At 39.5% G+C, this 18,294-nt stretch overlaps 1 protein-coding gene across 4 annotated transcripts in view; it reads right to left on the bottom strand.

The window, feature by feature from the left end:
* CKAP5 (cytoskeleton associated protein 5) overlaps positions 1–18,294 on the bottom strand; it is a 79,344-nt gene that overhangs the window by 19,111 nt on the left and 41,939 nt on the right. For 3 of the 4 annotated variants that reach the window (XM_081315055.1, XM_081315058.1, XM_081315056.1), the window contains exons 24-34: positions 17,662–17,790; positions 16,172–16,366; positions 15,086–15,215; positions 13,811–13,899; positions 12,832–12,900; positions 12,394–12,519; positions 11,111–11,260; positions 10,536–10,739; positions 4,791–4,926; positions 4,021–4,214; positions 1,634–1,806 (exon numbers count right to left, since the gene is read on the bottom strand). In XM_081315055.1, the coding sequence (XP_081171181.1) occupies positions 1,634–1,806; positions 4,021–4,214; positions 4,791–4,926; positions 10,536–10,739; positions 11,111–11,260; positions 12,394–12,519; positions 12,832–12,900; positions 13,811–13,899; positions 15,086–15,215; positions 16,172–16,366; positions 17,662–17,790 (1,595 nt within the window). The remainder of the gene's footprint in view (positions 1–1,633; positions 1,807–4,020; positions 4,215–4,790; positions 4,927–10,535; positions 10,740–11,110; positions 11,261–12,393; positions 12,520–12,831; positions 12,901–13,810; positions 13,900–15,085; positions 15,216–16,171; positions 16,367–17,661; positions 17,791–18,294) is intronic. The other variant, XM_081315057.1, reaches the window with a different exon arrangement.

The raw sequence follows: 18,294 nt of genomic DNA, 5'->3' as shown, positions 1-18,294 counted from the left end.
AAGCTGATGTTGAATTTAATTACGGCAGCAAGACTTTTAGTAGGGCAATATTGGAAAAAGGAAGAACTGCCGATTATAGAAGAATGGACTGTAAAAGTCTCCAACCTGGCGGAAATGGCAAAGATCTCAGCGTACTTGAAAGACTATTTGCAACAGAGATATATTGTGGAGTAAATATGGGACTAAAAAGTTTCATCTAGCATTTGAATAATTATTGATGTGATATTTATACTGCTTGTAGTTATTTTATAAGAGTTAAAGTGCGATAGTTTATGGTTGTTTGCATAAGGTAGATTATGATTGTTTGTATTTTTATACCCTGTATCTAGCCCTGGGAAGTCGGGGAGGGGGGAGGGGGAAGGGAGGGAGGGGCGGGGGAGGGCTGGGGAGTGGGAAGGGGGTTGGGAGGGGTTGTGTTTTGTTAAAAATAAAATGTATTGTAAAACTTTTCAATAAAAAAAAAAGAAATCCTCACAAGCTACACGTGGAAAACATTCTTTTCGATATTATCTGGGACTTTGTTCAATAGAGTCCAACTTTGCGTCAAAGAAATCTCCCTAGTTTTCCAACATTCTCTGCAGTTCATAAAGAAATTGGGAAGGTTATTACTCACTACTACTAATTTTTTGAAGGGCTTAAGGAAGTGAAACAACAAATAATGACTTCTGCTATTCCAACATAACAAAATTTGTTGTCCTCTAACGATTGTTTAAATACAGAAACAAAACAAAACAAAAAACCCGCAGGAAGTCCTTGACTTACAACCGTGATACCATAATTTCCTTTGTTAAGCAAGGCGGTTGCTAAATATGCCATGCCAATTTACAACCTTTTTTGCCACAGTTGTTAAGTAATTGCTGCAGTTGTGAAATTAACCATGTGGTCATTAAGCAAATTCAACTCTCCCCCCACCAAAAAAAATTGATTTTGCTTGTCAGAAGCTGGTTGGGAAGACTGCAAATGGTGATCGTAGGACCCAGGTTCTGGTTCTGGTTCCAGGTGCCCAAATTTTAATCACATGACTGGAGATTTGGTTGTAAGTGCAAGACCTGATTATAAATCACTTTTCTCAGCACTGTTGTAACTTTGAACAAACACTAAACAAACAGTCGTCGGTCGAGGATTTCCTGCAGTAGTTTTTATAGCTTTTGCATTAACCAAGCAATATCAGCAATGGCTCTAAGCTATTGGGAATCTGTATTCTCTTGAAGACTTTAAGACATCACGAGTTTTTCCTAGAACCCTAACTTTTAAGAAGCTTTATTATAATATATGGAACTTCTTCCAAAGGGTATTGAATAACTAATGATTGGGGGGAAAGACAGAAATCGTACAAGCCCTGCTACCAAGGATTTAGTGGTTAGTACTTACATCCTATAAGTGCGATACATAATTCTGTCCATGGAGAAGCAGTGAAAAAAGGCACAATACCATTTAGAAAGCATTCAAGACATGACAAAACAGATGAAGAAAGGTTCAAACATTTTGCTTTGCAGTACTTTTTTGTTTTTGTTTTTGCAATCTGTGTCTCATGCATGCAGCAATGAAAAAAACAAAAGGCAACAGCAAGGTATGTTTTAGCACACACTGTGAAAATGTTGCACACAGATGGCATTTTCTCCACATAACATACTTGAGTTTGGAAGACATGTCTTCAGCTGATCCCTTCCGCAGCACGTTTGCACTGGCATTGGCATTTTGTATGCGCTGGGGTTTTTCATCTACCTGCCTTGATAAAGCAGTATTGGGCTTCTTAGCTGACCGTTTTATTCGTTCCTCCAACATACTCATGTCCTTCTCAGAAAGCTGTACAAGAAGAAAAACTTCAATGTCATGAAAGACTTGCCTCTAAGAATGCTCCGAAACTTCATAATTTCTGAAATGCAGTTTAACTCCCAATACAAGTCTTGTACTTAGCAATTATTCTTTTCTTCCCTTTATAAGTGCAGTATAAATGTTTCCTAAGGCACCTCTAAACACAAAAATAAGCAAGGGCAGACTCTCTCATTTATTTACTATTCATCAATTTCTCTCCCCAACAGATGTAAAAGGTGAAAACTCTCTCATATGAAAAATAAATTTAAGGAGCTTGGAGATACAGCAACTGATGATGCTACACGGATTCTCACTAGAGACAACACTGCATGTCAGTAAGTCAGCATCCACATTTTTGCAGTTGGACATCTATCCTCCTTAATTGAGTGAACTGTGACCACTAGGCCAGACAACTTACTATTTAAGTCAGGGGTCTTCAAACTTGGCCCATTTATGACTTGTGGACTTGAACTCCAGAATTCCTCAGCTAGGCACGCTGGCTGAGGAATTCTGGGAGTTGAAGTCCACAAGTCATAAAAGGGCCAAGTTTGAAGACCCCTGATCTAAGACCCCTGATCTAATTCTCTAGAACAAGGGTGGGCAAGCATTTTGTGGCCAAAAGCTAACATTAACAATTGGGGGCTTGGAGAGAACTGCAAATCAGAGGGCCCACATCACACTAACAATATGCCTATTTTAGTATTTACAGTATATTCAGTTTTTATCTGTTTCTCACTGCAAAATAATGGGAAATCTATTGTCATTTTTAGCAGACATGTTTGAAGGGTTTCTGGGGGCCTCCCTTACCTGTATAAAGCAAGAACAGATTACAATTAAGTTTTGACAGTGGAATACATTTTCCCCCACTGTTTGAATGGAACTATGGGCGTAACAAATATGACTCTCACAAATGTTAACCCATCTTGTTGACACAGGACTGCCATGTAGGTAAATTCTGGATGCTTCTATCATTTTCCTACTCCCAACCTAGGAAAGCGTCGTGAGAAACAGTAACACCTAAAGCAACAATTGACTTAATTTACAATTTTCCCCAATAGATAATATCTTGCAAGAAGAATATGAGATTTCATATCCAAGTGCAGAGATGTAATCTAAATTGAATAACATTAATTTATTCATGTTAGATTTTCAAAATGAGAATAGGAAAGTAGTTGTAGGATGTATCAATACATCTGAAAACTCAAACCATTGAAGATTAAAAAAAAATAAGATAAAATCATCATTAATACAGGTGTTCTCCAATTTTGCAGGGCCTCTACCTCCTAAAGTTTCATCTAAGACTGACCTTTCTTACCATATTGATGTTAGAAATTCAGAAATATGCTCTAAATAATACAATTTAAGTAAAATTAAATTGAAATTTTGACAAAAGCAGTGGTTCTGAAATGTAAGAGACAAGAAAAATAATTCCACGTAAGGTACTATTTTGGAAGTAGGTGGTACTTGATGTCACCTGATTTCTTTACTCTGAAACAGCTTGATATCCTACTTGAATGTGGATGGTGAAACTTTCAGAAAGATTCTTATCTTATTTAACCCCAACTTTTTGTAATTTTGTACATAACTAATAAATATTTTAAAATTGTTGTAAAGACATAACAGCTATGTTCCAAGTTCATTTTAGTCACATTTCTATTTAGAATCGGGTTGATATAAAATAATTTGTATGAACAGACCTAGTGGCCTAAATAGGCATTTAATGATCGATCCCCACTTTATCACGCTTTATCTTAATATGCACAAAATATGTGACTTTTGGCTTAGTTGCTTTAATGCTTGGAACAGTTTAAAAACTGATTCTCACAAACTGGACTGAACTGGCTAAATAATAGGTCTGCACAGATTTTTTTTCCTTTTACCAATGCAATTTCCTCCAATTCTTTCACTGATATAGTTGTCAAACTATTTTGAACAACATTTGGGGTACACAAAGTTCAACTAATTTTCATGTTACTGCTATCGCAGATTTAACAATAAATGCTTATTTACCATCTTACAATTCACTGACATCTGAATGATCAATCAGCCATCAACTAAATAGCAAAAAGTACAATTTATCTGTTCTTGATAAATCAATATTCAGTCAGTGTATAATGCAGGTCTGTTGTGACTTTGTATCACTTTATCTGAATCGTCCAATACACTGTAAGAATTTAATTTTTCCCTTGATTCCCATTTACTTACATTTCCAATCAGCTTGAACACCTGGTCGCCATGCACATTGTAAACAGTAACAATGGTATTAAGAGCAGCATTTCTGACTGTGTTGTCCCTGTCACCAATGTGAATTGCAATTTCCTTTAAGGCTTTGCCTGGAGTTGGCTGACACACATTCATACCATATGATTCAACTAGACATCCCAGCTCTTCCAAGCACTCTAAGGAACAACAAAAGAAGATGTACATAAAACCCAAAGGCAACAACACTACTTAGTAAAGTGAACTGTTATCATAGACAAGGTAAAAATTCTTATTTATGATTAAAAGTCTCCAAGATTAAACTGGGGACTCACTGTAAAACAATGCACAACATAGCCACGTTTGCCTCTTAACCATTCACTTTTATCATCAGCAGCCTGACTGAATTTACCAGAACAGGCACTAAAAATAATTTTTATAACAGGAACACAATTGTTACTCTCTATTTGTTGTATTTTTATTTTTCATTTCCTCCCTGTTTCATTGTTTCCTATCCCACTCCCACTTCTAAGTAAAAGGCTTCTACTGCTCTTTTCGGAAATAATTATGCAGAAAAATTGCATATATGAACGTGTACCCCCAATCCCTTACTAGGCTGAAAACAATTACCTACCCCCGCCTACACCAATGCATCTCCCCATACATTTTATGCATCCAACACAGACCTTGACACGCCAGTATTTCAAGTAGGTCTTGCCCATTCCATTATTTTCATGACTGTAATAAGATATTGTGATCTGCACTACATGTCCCACCTGCCCGCTGTTTTGAATTTTTTGATTTTGTCCCATCCATGATAAATGTGAACATCTTGCTGGCTGGATAGACAAGGCACATCCTGTTCAGAATGGCACGCACATCCCTTCGAATAACATCTTTTGGTTCCCCAACCTAAAATCAGAGAAGGTATTTGGGGATTTAGAGAAACTGGAAGCATAATCAGTATTCTTAGTATTCTCATCCAAGGCCTCCAGGGAATCACAGGCACTCCTAAGTTTTCAGATTGTGTATTTTCACTCTGGAATTTTAGCTTGTGACAAATACACTGGAGCAAACATGAGTGTGTTTAATCTTGAGCATAATAACATATTAGAAGATGCTATTCTGATGTAGGTTACTGTTCTCACTTGCTCTGAGATTTTTGCAAATTAGAATCTTTGCAAGTACAGCAGCAAAAACCAATACAAAATCTCATGGGTCATTATAGTGAATAAGAGATAATTAGATAATTATACTACGAGGCTGCAGCATTATCATCAATTAGTAATTGGTTTAACTTAACACGTCGGAGACGGGGTCTAGAGAGCGATTGGAGGTCCAGCCGTTCCGAATCTGACCGATTGCAGTTAAGAACCTTTATAAGGTCTTATCTTGCTGCGATAAGGACAGCGAGGGCTAACTACTTCGCCGCCCTCATCGCGTCCGCAGATAATCGCCCGACTGCCTTGTTCAGGGTGACTCGCTCCCTTCTTAACCAGGAGGTGAGGGAGGATTCCTTGCAAGGACGGGCCGAGGAGTTTAGTCATCATCTGACGGACAAAATCGTTCAGATCCGGGCCGGTTTGGACTCTGACTGGGTGGAATCTGATGTGGAGGAATCGGACGGTCCTGAGCATGTTATCTGGACTGAGTTCGATCCTGTTTCCCCTGATGATGTGGACAGGATCATGATGAGCCTGAGCTCCACCACTTGTTTGTTGGATCTGTGCCCCTCCTGGCTGGTTTATGCGGCTCGGGAGGGGACACAAGGCTGGTTCCAGGCAGTAATAACTGCTTCTTTGAAAGAGGGCGTCTTCCCCGCCGCCTTGAAGGAGGCGGTGGTGAGACCCCTCCTCAAAAAGCCTGCCCTGGACCCGGCTGTTTTAAATAACTATCGTCCAGTCTCCAACCTTCGCTTTCTGTCGAAGGTTGTCGAGAGCGTGGTGGCACATCAGCTTCCTCTGTTCCTCGAGGAAACTGATTATCTGGACCCGTACCAATCGAGTTTCAGGCCCAGTCACAGCACGGAGACGGCACTGGTCGCGCTGGTGAATGATCTCTGGCGGGCTCGGGACAGGGGTTGCTCCTCTGTCCTAGTCCTATTAGATCTCTCAGCGGCTTTCGATACCATCGACCATGGTATCCTACTGCAACGGCTCAGGGGGCTGGGAGTGGGAGGCACCGTTTTACGGTGGTTCTCCTCCTATCTCTTGGGCCGCTCGCAGTCGGTGTTGACGGGAGGGCAGAGATCCACCCCGAGGCCTCTCACCTGTGGAGTCCCTCAGGGGTCGGTTCTCTCGCCCCTCCTGTTCAACATCTATATGAAGCCGCTGGGCGAGGTGATTCGTGGTTTCGGGGTGAGGTATCATCAGTATGCTGATGATACCCAACTTTTTCTCTCCACCCCGAACCAACCCAGCGATGCCCTCGCCGTGATGTCCCGTTGCCTGGAGGCGGTCGAGGTCTGTATAGGGAGAAACAGGCTTCGTCTCAATCCTGCCAAGACTGAGTGGCTTTACATATCGGCATCTCGGGCTAACCAAACTATTCCACCTTTAATGATGGGGGGGTGAGGTGTAACCCCCCGTTGATAGGGCTCGCAACTTGGGCGTCCTCCTGGACTCACAGCTCAACTTTGAAGATCGTATAGGAGCCGTAACCAGGGGAGCTTTTGCCAAGGTTCGCCTGGTGCGCCAGTTGCGACCCTACCTGGACCGAGATGCCCTACGCACAGTCACTCATGCGCTCGTGACCTCCCGTTTAGACTACTGCAACGCTCTCTACATGGGGCTGCCCTTGAGGACCACTCGGAGGCTTCAACTGGTGCAGAATGCGGCCGCACGAGTTGTGATGGGGGTTTCCCGATACTCCCATGTAACACCTCTACTCCGTGAGCTGCATTGGCTTCCGGTTGCCCTCCGGGTGAGATTCAAGGTGCTGGTAATGACCTATAAAGCCCTAAATGGCTTGGGTCCGGGATATTGGAGGGAACACCTGCTGCCAGCATCAAGCTCCCTTCGTCCAGTGCGCTCGCAGAGAGAAGGTCTTCTCAGGGTGCCGCCGGTAAAAGATTGCCGGCGGATAACACCCAGGGGGAGGGCCTTTTCTGTGGGTGCGCCTGCCCTCTGGAACCAGCTGCCCGTGGAGCTCAGGACTACCCCTGACCTACGTTCATTCCGCCGAGACCCGAAGACTTGGCTCTTTGAGCTCTCTGACCCAGGCTGAGAATTTTAACTGGGTTTTATTTTCAGGGATAATTTAATCTTTTATTTGTCTTTTAACTTTCTATTTTGTATTGGTATGATTTTAAAATGCCCTGTAAACCGCCCTGAGTCCTTCGGGAAAGGGCGGTATATAAATCTAATAAAATCTAAAATCTAATAAAATCTAAACACAAGGGAGATTATTGAATATTGAAGGATATGATTTGTTATATTGTTGGCATGCTTATTTATTGTATGACAAAAAAGTGGATAATGTTTTTAAGACACATATATTAAGATATGCCCTGTTGTGAGTTTGGAAAAAATATCGTTATAAGTTGAATTTTAAAATTCCAATTTGGGCAATACCTAAACATGCGATAGAAAATATAAATGTGGGATTTAAGCATGATGTGATTACATATAAAGAAATTCTTAGATTGGAAAGAAATGTATGGCAATTAAAGCCATTTAATATTTTAAAAGAAGAAAAGATAGTACAAACTTGGTTTCAGTATGGGCAGTTACAAGCTAGATGGAAACAGGATCAGAAAATTGGTATTTCCATGGTAGATGAAAATTTGGTTAAACAAATTAGAGATCAAAGTCCTGCACATATTTATTTATTATTAGTTTTTTATTAGTTTATATAAGAAGTTTATATAAGAAGGATATATAATGCATTGATAGAAATAGATTCAGAAACGGAACTTCTTAAAGATTGTATGATAAAATGGACCCAGAATATTCAAGAACCTATAGCGATGGATACTTGGGAAACAATCTGGGTCAGAAATTTAAAATTTACACAGGCACAAAATTTAAGAGAGAATTTTTATAAGATGTTTTATAGATGACATTTAGATCCTAAGAAATTAGCATGTATGTATCCAAATTATCAGCCTAAATGCTGGAGGTGTGGTTGTGATGACGCAACGTATTATCATATATGGTGGACTTGGATTAAAATTTGGTGGAATATGAAGATATTTAAGAAAAAGATAAAAGTTTTCTCCACAATTATTTTTGCTGGGTATTACTATAGACTGTACTGCTATAGAAACTAAACTGATGTTGTATTTAATAATGGCAGCAAGACTTTTGGTAGCGCAATATTGGAAGAAGGAAGATTTGCCTACTATAGAAGAATGGACTTAGTATGTGAACCCTTTGGGATTACGTGGAGTTTTGCATGAATTGGCCAAAAAATGCGCTCTAAACGTCATGTAAGTCACAACAATAGAAAAACACAGTCTGCTTAAAATAATACTACACAAACATTAGCTGTTGTCATGTTTTAATTGAACATAAGATGGAAACATTCACAGTGCAGGGTGGAAAAAGTATGTGAACCTTTGGACTTAATAACTGGTTGACCCTCTTTTGGCAGCAATAACCTCAACCAAATGTTTCCTGTAGTTGCAGATCAGACCTGCACAACGATCTGGAGTAATTTTGGACCACTCCTCTTCACAAAACTGTTTCAGTGTAGCAATATTCTTGGGATGTCTGGTGTGAATCGCTCTCTTAAGGTCATGCCACAGCATTTCAATCGGGTTGAGGTCAGGACTCTGACTGGGACACTCCAGAAGGCGTATTCTGTTCTGTTGAAGCCATTGTTTTGTTGAATTACTTGTATGCTTTGGGTCATTGTCCTGTTGCATCACCCATCCTCTGCGGAGCTTCAGTTGGCGGACAGATGGTCGTACGTTTTCCTGCAAAATGTCCTGATAAACTCTGGAATTCATTTTCCCATCAATGACAACAATCCGTCCAGGCCCTGAGGCAGCAAAGCAGCCCCAAACCATGATGCTCCCTCCGCCATGTTTTACAGCGGGGATGAGGTTTTGATGTTGGTGTGCTGTGCCTTTTTTTCTCCACACATAGTGTTGTGTGTTTTTCCCAAACAACTCAATTTTGGTTTCATCTGTCCACAGTATATTTTGCCAGTAGTGCTGTGGAACATCCAGGTGCTCTTTTGCAAACTTCAAAGGTGCTGCAATATTTTTTTTGGACAGCAATGGCTTCCTCCGTGGTGTCCTCCCATGTACTCCATTCTTATTTAATGTTTTCCTTATTGTAGATGTGTCAACAAAAATGTTAGCATGTGCCAGATTTCTGTAGGTCTTTAGCTGACACTCTAGGATTCTTCTTTACCTCATTAAGCATTATGCGCTGTGCTCTTGCAGTCATTTTTACAGGATGACCACGCCTAGGGAGAGTAGCAACAGTGCTAAACTTTCTCCATTTGTAGACAGTCTGTCTTACCGTGGACACATGAACATCAAGGCTTTTGGAGATACTTTTGTAACCCTTTCCAGCTTCATGCAAGTCAACAATTCTTGATCGTAGGTCTTCTGAGAGCTCTTTTCTGTGAGGCATGGTTCACATCAGACAGTGCTTCTTGAGACCAGTAAACCCAAAACAGGTGTGTTTTTTTAAAGGGCAGGACAGCTGTCAGCAACACAACCAAAATCATCACACTGGTTGGAGTCAAGGTTGGCTCACTCCTGGCTCCAATTAGCTCTTGGAGAAGTCATTAGGCTAGGGGTTCACATACTTTTTCCACCCTGCACTGTGAATGTTTCCATCTTATGTTCAATTAAAACATGACAACAGCTAATGTTTGTGTAGTATTATTTTAAGCAGTGTTTTTCTATTGTTGTGACTTACATGACGTTTAGAGCACATTTTATGGCGAATTCATGCAAAACTCCACATAATCCCAAAGGGTTCACATACTTTTTCTTGCAACTGTAATTCTACTACCATTACTAATGCAAGTATTATATTTGAAACTGCTCTCAAATTTTTATTAACATTACAGGTAAACACCTAGCTCATCTTGGTTATCTCATAAAAGATAAAATTTGTTCTCTACCTCTTTCATACTATTTTTTTGATTGTGCCCAATATGATGTATTGACTGAGGTTTTACTGATATTGAGTATTATTCTAAACCTTAGTTCAAGCATTCTACAATTGAAGCATAAGGCAATTATTATTCTTTAAATCAGTAAAAAACAAAAAAGCATTATTAGCAATGTTTTCCATTTCTATTATTTGAAAAAGTAACTATATTTCAAAGCTGGTTTTCTTCTTTTTTCCAAATAGGATTTTTCTTTTCTTTTCCAAATACAGTATCCTCTAGTTCTATTGGCTCAAATCACCATTATACTCAATACTGTCACAGAGGGAGCTCCAATTTCACAATATGCTTTTTGTTATATTTTGTAAGAAACAATACCTAAATTTTCCATTGAACCCCTCTAAGAGGTCAACCCACCCTAAATATGCAGCTTTTTAAATTCTGGATACCTTCAAGATAAGATAGGGAATGAAAGAATTGGCTTCATTTTCAGTCAGGTGGTATTCTTCTTGGTTCAACATCATGAACAGCAACTTAAGATACTCCAGAGTTTTCATCAGAACACTTGTGTTGGTGTCAAAGAACCTCAGAGTGATCCACTTCAGAATCAGATCTAAACAGCTGATAACTCCATCCTTTTCACTCTCCAAGTGCTTGAAAGAAAAGAAAAATCAATATGAAATTGTGTGTGTGTGTGTGTGTGTGTGTGTGTGTGTGTGTATAAAAATATAAAATTCAAGAAATTGTATTTCAATTAAATGATAATCCCACGGCTTTTCTGGTAGCGAAGGGATCAAAGATAATTGTTTTGTACATGCATAATTGCTACTTGCATCAGCTACTCTGCTGTTTAATTTTGTTTCAAAGGTTCACATTCAGTGCCAATACTAATTGCACTGTTCTTATGAGAATATTATGCAGGGCTCTAAATTGAATAGTGTAGTTCCAAAAGCTGCATGCTCTAGAAAAGATTATACTAGTGTTCTTATTGTTTTATCAATTGCCAGAAATCAATGCTCCTCACCTCAACCATTACACTAAGAGCTCTGTTGTGGTGTTGAAAATCTGCATGAAACATTTCATCTTGTAACCACTTGGCAACACAGCTAGACATCTGAGTCTTCAATTGCTCAATATATTCATCACGAGGAGTTGTAAAGTTCCATTTCAAAATCTGAGGAAAGAGGGGAACACAGTCTTCTTAAAAGATTAAAGACCTGTAACTTTACCTACCCATAACTTAAAATAATTCCACTTAAAATAATTAGTCTGTAAATTGTAACTGGCATGTATATAGATACTATATATTTGTGTAGGTATCCGCCCTATTTACAAAGACTACATTATTGAGCCTCAGGTAATTTTTAAGTAATACTGGTCCTCTTAACATAGAAGAAATTCATATTTACAGAAGAAAGATTTTTTTCCTATCTAGATTATTACTTGACTAACCAAAAAAACGGCATCTTTGTAATTTTCACTTTTTTCCTTTCACTAAAGCTAGTTTGGTTAAACCTCAAGCAAGCAATTTCCACCTACCCCACTGGAATCCATGAAGAGGATACCAGAAACAATTGATTATTTTAAACTAGACTGAATAGAAACAAGTCCAGACTGTTAAAAATAGATTTATGCTTCCACCTTGGCATATAACATGTGTCAACTAGATCTCTTGTTGGATTTGTAATAGATTCTCACAAACATCACCTGGTGAGCTTTCATTGCTGAAGTAGACCTAATTTTGGATCTTTGTATTTTGTATTTTAATACCTCAGGACTGCATTATAACAGAGATGCTTAGGTGCATACACATGCAGTCGGCGGTTCGAGGCTTGTTTCTGCCTATTCATTCTGTGCAATATTTCTCAAACTTAGTAACTCTTAAGTTATGTTGATTTCAACCCCCACAATTCCCCAGGCCAGCTGGTGCAATTTCAGCAATCTTCCCATTAAAAAAAATACAGTAAAATATTTTTGTTATTGTAGAAACATTCCCTAATACTGAATGAGACACCTCCCAAATGAACTTTTCCAAACACGGTAATTCAGAACAAATTTGGTAGATTTTGTTGACCAAACTTTGCAACCAAGAATGATAGAACAACTTCTAATTCTGTATGCTTATCCAGTGAACCGTTAAGAACATTGATAAGTATATTACAGCAGAATATGTGTTTGTACAATTAAAAATGAATAACTTTTAAGTGATCTCTACATTTATTTTTAACCGTAGATTTCCAGTGTTAAAGTAATATAGGAATTAGTCTCATACAGCCCAGAAATCAGACATTGAGCAATTTCTCTCACCTTTAATCCTTTCTCATCTTTCATTCTTTGCTCTTTCCCATTTGGGACTAAAATAAAAACTGGGCCAGACCTGTCATCATCATCTTTCAAGTTGGACTTGCTTGGAACTTTTTTCCCTTGTATACCCTAAGAAACAAAACAACAGTCAGTTCATATCCCCATAACCAAGCTCCTGTAATCTAGTTTTAAACCACTTTCCATTCTGCGTCTCTGGACTAATTTCATTGAAGTCAATAGGAATTCCTTTAATTAGAACAAATCTATCCCATCAGCATGCAAGTCAAGTATTTCACCTCTACAGAAGTTTGTGTTAGAATGTGCACTGAAGACCTCAAGTACCTGTTTAGCAGAATAAAGACAAAGGCCATAACAGTGTTTAGTGCAGGAAATGTATAAAGGTCAGTGTACCAGCCACTCTAAGGGGTACCCGCTTATTACCTGTTTGATAACTTTGTTCTTTGTCAGATTACTATTGCCTTTGGTGAGGCCTGAATTTGCATCAGAATGCTGAAACAAGTCATAAAATACTCTTCTGTAGTTAACAGTATTGACCACATGAACACGTTTTAAAAGTTTTTTATTGCATAAATATGAATATAGTGCACAAGCACTCTGCTCCTATTTACTGGCCATATGTGGAATATTTCATATCTAAGATCACTAGCACACGATTCATACTGAGGAAGAACTGAGAAGGGACCATTCAGGCCACCAAATTGCCTCTCAGTCAAGACCAAGAGGCTCAGACTCCAATTGCCATGAGTGTTTCACAAGGATTATTTCATTAGCCCGAGGTTTGCAGCATGAGTCAAAATGAGTCAAAAACGAATACAATTACAATATACCACGGAAAAAAATGTCTTAAATAAAGCTTTGCTATGAAACAGAATGAGCTGCAAAATGGAGCTGTGATGAGGTCATTTCATTCTGCCACATAACTGGTAGTACTTTTCACAACCAGGGCTGTATCACTTAAGAACTGCTGTCCAAATCCTGCTCTTCATTTTCTATCATTAAGTGATAGAAATGGGAGGGAGGGAGGCGGATGGATAAGATAGCTGGATAGATAAGACAGATCAGACAGACAAGACAGTTTTCTTTCTCTTTTCCCCTCCTTGCCTAGAGGGTCCTTGGCAAATCCTTCGTTGCCAAGCAGAGAGCTTGCTTGCCTGCTTGTGGTCCTTGCCACTCACTGCCTGACAGGGAGGACTTAGTCCTACTTCTTCCATGCCTGTCCTCCATGGCAAAGTCTCGCTTTATCGCTGGCCCCTATCTAGATAGACATTGCCTCAGAAGCAATGCCTGCCAGAATATGAATGGGGGCAGGAATTCTTGGGGGTATCGCTACCCCAAAGTTAGAAATCTCATAGCAATGACTGCAAAGCTAAGTAAACCAGAACCCATTGTTGTCGTTTACCTTGGTTTTAGGAGCGCTTCCTCCTGTTTTGGCTTTTTTGGCATCAGGTTTAGTCTCCATTGTGCTAGATAAATAATCTTCATTGGAACCTAAATAATAATTTGATAATTTACATTATATAGGCTTGGGATCAAAAATACCAAAAACAAAAACAACACCTCTTCTGCCAGTTTACAAAACATGCTATCATTTTCGAGAGAAACTTTCAACCAGGGGTCCGTGGCCCACTAGTGGGCCATGAGGGGGTTGCAACCAGGCTGCGGAAACGACCAGCGAGCGTGCACACATACATGCATCCTCACTTGCGCACAGTGGGTAAGTGTTGTGTGCATGCGCTCAATTTGCATGAACAGCAAATGAAGCTGTGTGCATGCACGCTTGCCAACTGCGTAAAACCATCCCCTCTCTCCTCCCCCCCCCCAGTCTGCAAAGCCGAAAACGTTGGGGAACTCTGCTTTAAACTATTAATTAATTGATGTAAACTTAAAAAAATATTTTGTATGTGGAAAAAAGTGTTCCATTTAAAGGTAAAAGGTTTTGATTCAACTAGAATTCGAACATGCATAAAAGAAATATTTTACCTTGAAGTTTAGTTTTTTGAGAAACAAAATTTTGAGATATATTTTTAAAAAACTTCCTAGAACCCTACAAAGCAGCAAAGTGATGCATACTGAAGTTTCACACAATTTAATTTAATTTGAATTTAATAATAAAATTAGTGATTTATTAAATTTTTGTGCTGCCCAACTCACAGTGATGCTGCAAATTGCTCACTGTATTTATACATGTTTAATGTGAGTCTGGATTTACATAATACATTAAACCATAAACAAAACAGGGTAGATATGTATTGAAAGTGTTAAGTTCTGAAAATACAGTGCTGAGATATCTAAAAAATTACAGTAGACTATCTCAATCATTTTCATGTAGCTACTGCTTTATTACTCTGTATATTTATTATATAGTGAAACTTTTAATATACATATATTATATATTGTATACATATTATTTTAAGCCACTGTGAGTGTAGAGATTTTTAATACAGGTAGTCCACGATTTGCAAGTTTATTTCATGACTGAAATTACAATGGCACTGAAAAAATGACTTATGGCCGTTTTTCACACTTATGACTGTTGCAGCATCCCCATGGTATGCGACCAAAATTCAGATGCTTGGCAACTGACTCATATTTATGATGATTGCAGTGTCTTTTGGGTCTTAATTTTTCTTAAAACTAGGGGTTCTCTCAAGTAGGACAACTGTACAAAGATTACCTGATGCAGCTTGAGATTTGGCTGGAGCTGCTCCCATTGCTCTAGATGTCTTACTTGATGGAGCAGGTTTGGCAGGCATGTTGGCTTTAGCTTTTTCAAGCATGGCCAGTACTTGATCTTTCGAAGTTGGCTACAGAAAAAATAAATAGTGCATAGGTATCTACATCTAAGCCACTTGATCAAATGGCTACAAGCCAAACTTTCTTTTCCTTTCCAGGTCTTTAATCAGAAATTAATTTTTGTAAACAATTCCCAGCTAGTCAGCGCACAATGCAAAGGAATGGTGGCTACCTACAAAAGAAATGGGCAATCCACGGCCCACCGGTTGTTTCCCACCACCCAGACACCACGCTGCAGTGAATTATGTAGCAAAATGGCTACTTATACCATTTTTGCCTCTCCAACCTTCTAAAATATGTGAACTACTTTTAAAAATGGTTCAAAGTCATGTTACCAAAGTCCTGCCATATCAATAGATCGTCCTAAAATCTTCCAGAGTTGCAGCCCAACTGCTCAAAAGTTTCTCATCCGAAATTACCCAAACTTATATATCGTAGATAAAAACCCATATGCAGACCTTTTAGATTTCCTAGATTAGATTTCAAAATCCCAATAAATGAAAGCTACTTTGAAAATCCTTAATTTCCCAGAAACTCATTCATGGTATTATTTACATGTCTATATAATAGGGGTCCCCAACCCCCGGTCTGTGGACCAGTACAGGGCCGTGGCATGCCAGCAACCGGTCCACACAAACAAGGAAAGCCCCATCCACAGGATGCAGGCAGCACACAAAACCACATCCCCCTCCAGTCCAGGGAAAAACCTCTCTCCACATAATCGGTCCCCGGTGCCCAAAAGGTTGGCGACCTCTGCTATATACCATTTGTCCTTGTCGCTGTTTACACTCCATTAGTTGTTTGACCCTGTTCCCTCAGAATTTTTTTCAGCGATTTTTTATTTAAGTAAATTTATATGACTGTCCATTTCAATTTCAATGACTCTGAGTGGCTTGCAAAGATAAACATTCCATATAAAAAAACCTCTAGTGACAACGATCAGTCAATTTATTATTGTTTTCTGTACCTTCAATTTACCAGTGGACTTGGCCATCTTCTCAAAACCCAAATGCATCATAAAAAATGGAAGAGCATCCTGTGCCTTTTTACGGACATCTCCATTTCGATCCTCCAGGCAGGAGTACAGGTGAGGTACACATAAAACTAAGTCCGATGGGACAGTTCGGAGAGTGGGCAACTTGTCAGCGAGCCAACCTAAAAGCTAAATTTAGGAAAGATTACCAGAAAGGAACACACTGTGTTCTAACAAAAGATCATACAAAATTTACATGTGAATAATTAAAACTGGTGGCATGTGGGTCAATGGCCTATTAAACTGGTGTATTAAAAATTAGATATCCAACTAATCTACCAACAATGGATTTGGAAAATAAAATGAATGGAAGGGAACAATAGCTGACTAACAGACACCACAAAGAAAAGGCCACTAGGGAGAACAAATGGAAGCTTCCCTTCTCCCTATTTTTTTTGTAGAATAAATCACTTTTTAGGGGAGGAATTGAAAGAGAGATTTGAACGAGTCAATGAGGAGAAGTAACCTATAGATAAAGATCTGATGCATTCCTGGTCAGTTAATGCTCTCTCTCTTACAGTATTGAGACAATAACTAAGCAAGTGGATGCGGAAACTGATTCAATATACTGTACTTCTCCCAACAACAAAACACATTAAAATCACCTTTTAAGTCTTGGATTCTCTTTTGAAACTCTTTTAGAATGTTAACCAAGTTTTTCACTAATGTAATAGTCTATTCAAAACTACCTGCCACGATGGGTGCAGTTAGCCACAAAAACCCCACTTACCAATTCCTTCATTTTTCCCCCTGCTCTCCTCAGAATCACTTCTACTCAGAGGAGGACTGCCACATTTTGGATTACGCACAGTGTTGTGATTCAGGGTCAGCCTGTGGGTTCGGCAGTTGGGTCGGATGATTCAGAGGAGGGGGGTGTTGGAGAGCTTGCTGAGGATAGCCTTGAGGCTCTGCAGAGCCCTCAGCCAGGCCCCTCCCATCTGGTTACGATGCAGACCCAGCTGTGTGAGCCTGACAGCGTGGATGAAGATGACCCACAGCTGGCCCTGTTCAAGGATGCCCGACGCAGGAGGCAGTCAAGCAGGAGTAAACAGAGGAAGGCAATGGGGCACCTCGGAAGGAGGCAGAGAGAAGCCACGCCTTGAACTGTTTAAAAGGGGAATGTGTGGGAGGGCTGGTTTGCTGAAGGCAACCGCTTGAATAGTACCTGTTTCATGGTTCGTGTTTTGTTTTGCTCTGTTTGCTTTTGTGTCCATAAATTTGGCAAGCTTAGTTCCAGCCTCTTGCCTTCTTGTAAAGGGGTTGTCCCTGCCTTTTCTGCAGGGCCGGTAGTAGGCTGGTACAGAACACACAGATGAGTTGAAACGTAGTATACTGTGCATCGTTTTGCACATCCCTACTGAATTGACACTTCTTCCAAGACAATAGTACAAAAGCAAACCGATTGATATGACTAAAATCCTCACCTCTTGCCTTAGAAAAGGGTTCTCTTTCTTGAGTTCTTCTGACAAATCCTCCCCTTCCAACCACTCTTTCATGCCTGTCTGTTCGGTCCAGGCATTCACAGTTGCTAAGGAAGCTGCCCGTACATTGGTCTGGAAACGGGGGGGGGGGGGGGGGGAAGAGGCAAAATAAGATATAATATATACATGAACAAATAAACACTTTCCTTTACACCCCAGAAATAGGATGGGCAGTAAGTTAGATGCAAACCCAAAAGGCTTATCTGAATCCGTATTTATTCTACCTGCATTTTGCCATTTTCAAATGAAAAGTCACTTGTTTCCCTTCAATTTTCAACTCAGACCCCAGGAAGATGTAATAGTGACTGCACTTTATTATCAGTTGAAGCTAGGACGTTCAACACCACCAACGGGCAATTTCCATCTTCAGCTGACTTAACTGATTTATTCAGCCTGTTTTATCATTCAGCAACAAGTAAATTTAACAAAAAATATACCAATATTAGATGTGGAAACATTCAAAATAAAGGAACCGGGAAGGGACTTCTGAAGTCTAGCCCTTAAATGCAGGATTTCCAAGAGAGTATACAGCCAGCACATTTCTGTCAGATGCCTATCCAATCTCTGATTTTCTTC

This window comes from Vipera berus (genome assembly GCF_964194415.1).
Source record: "Vipera berus genome assembly, chromosome: 1".
Lineage (NCBI taxonomy): Eukaryota > Metazoa > Chordata > Lepidosauria > Squamata > Viperidae > Vipera > Vipera berus.
The sequence above is the reverse complement of the archived record's forward strand: the minus strand, read 5'-3'. Positions and strand labels throughout refer to the sequence as shown.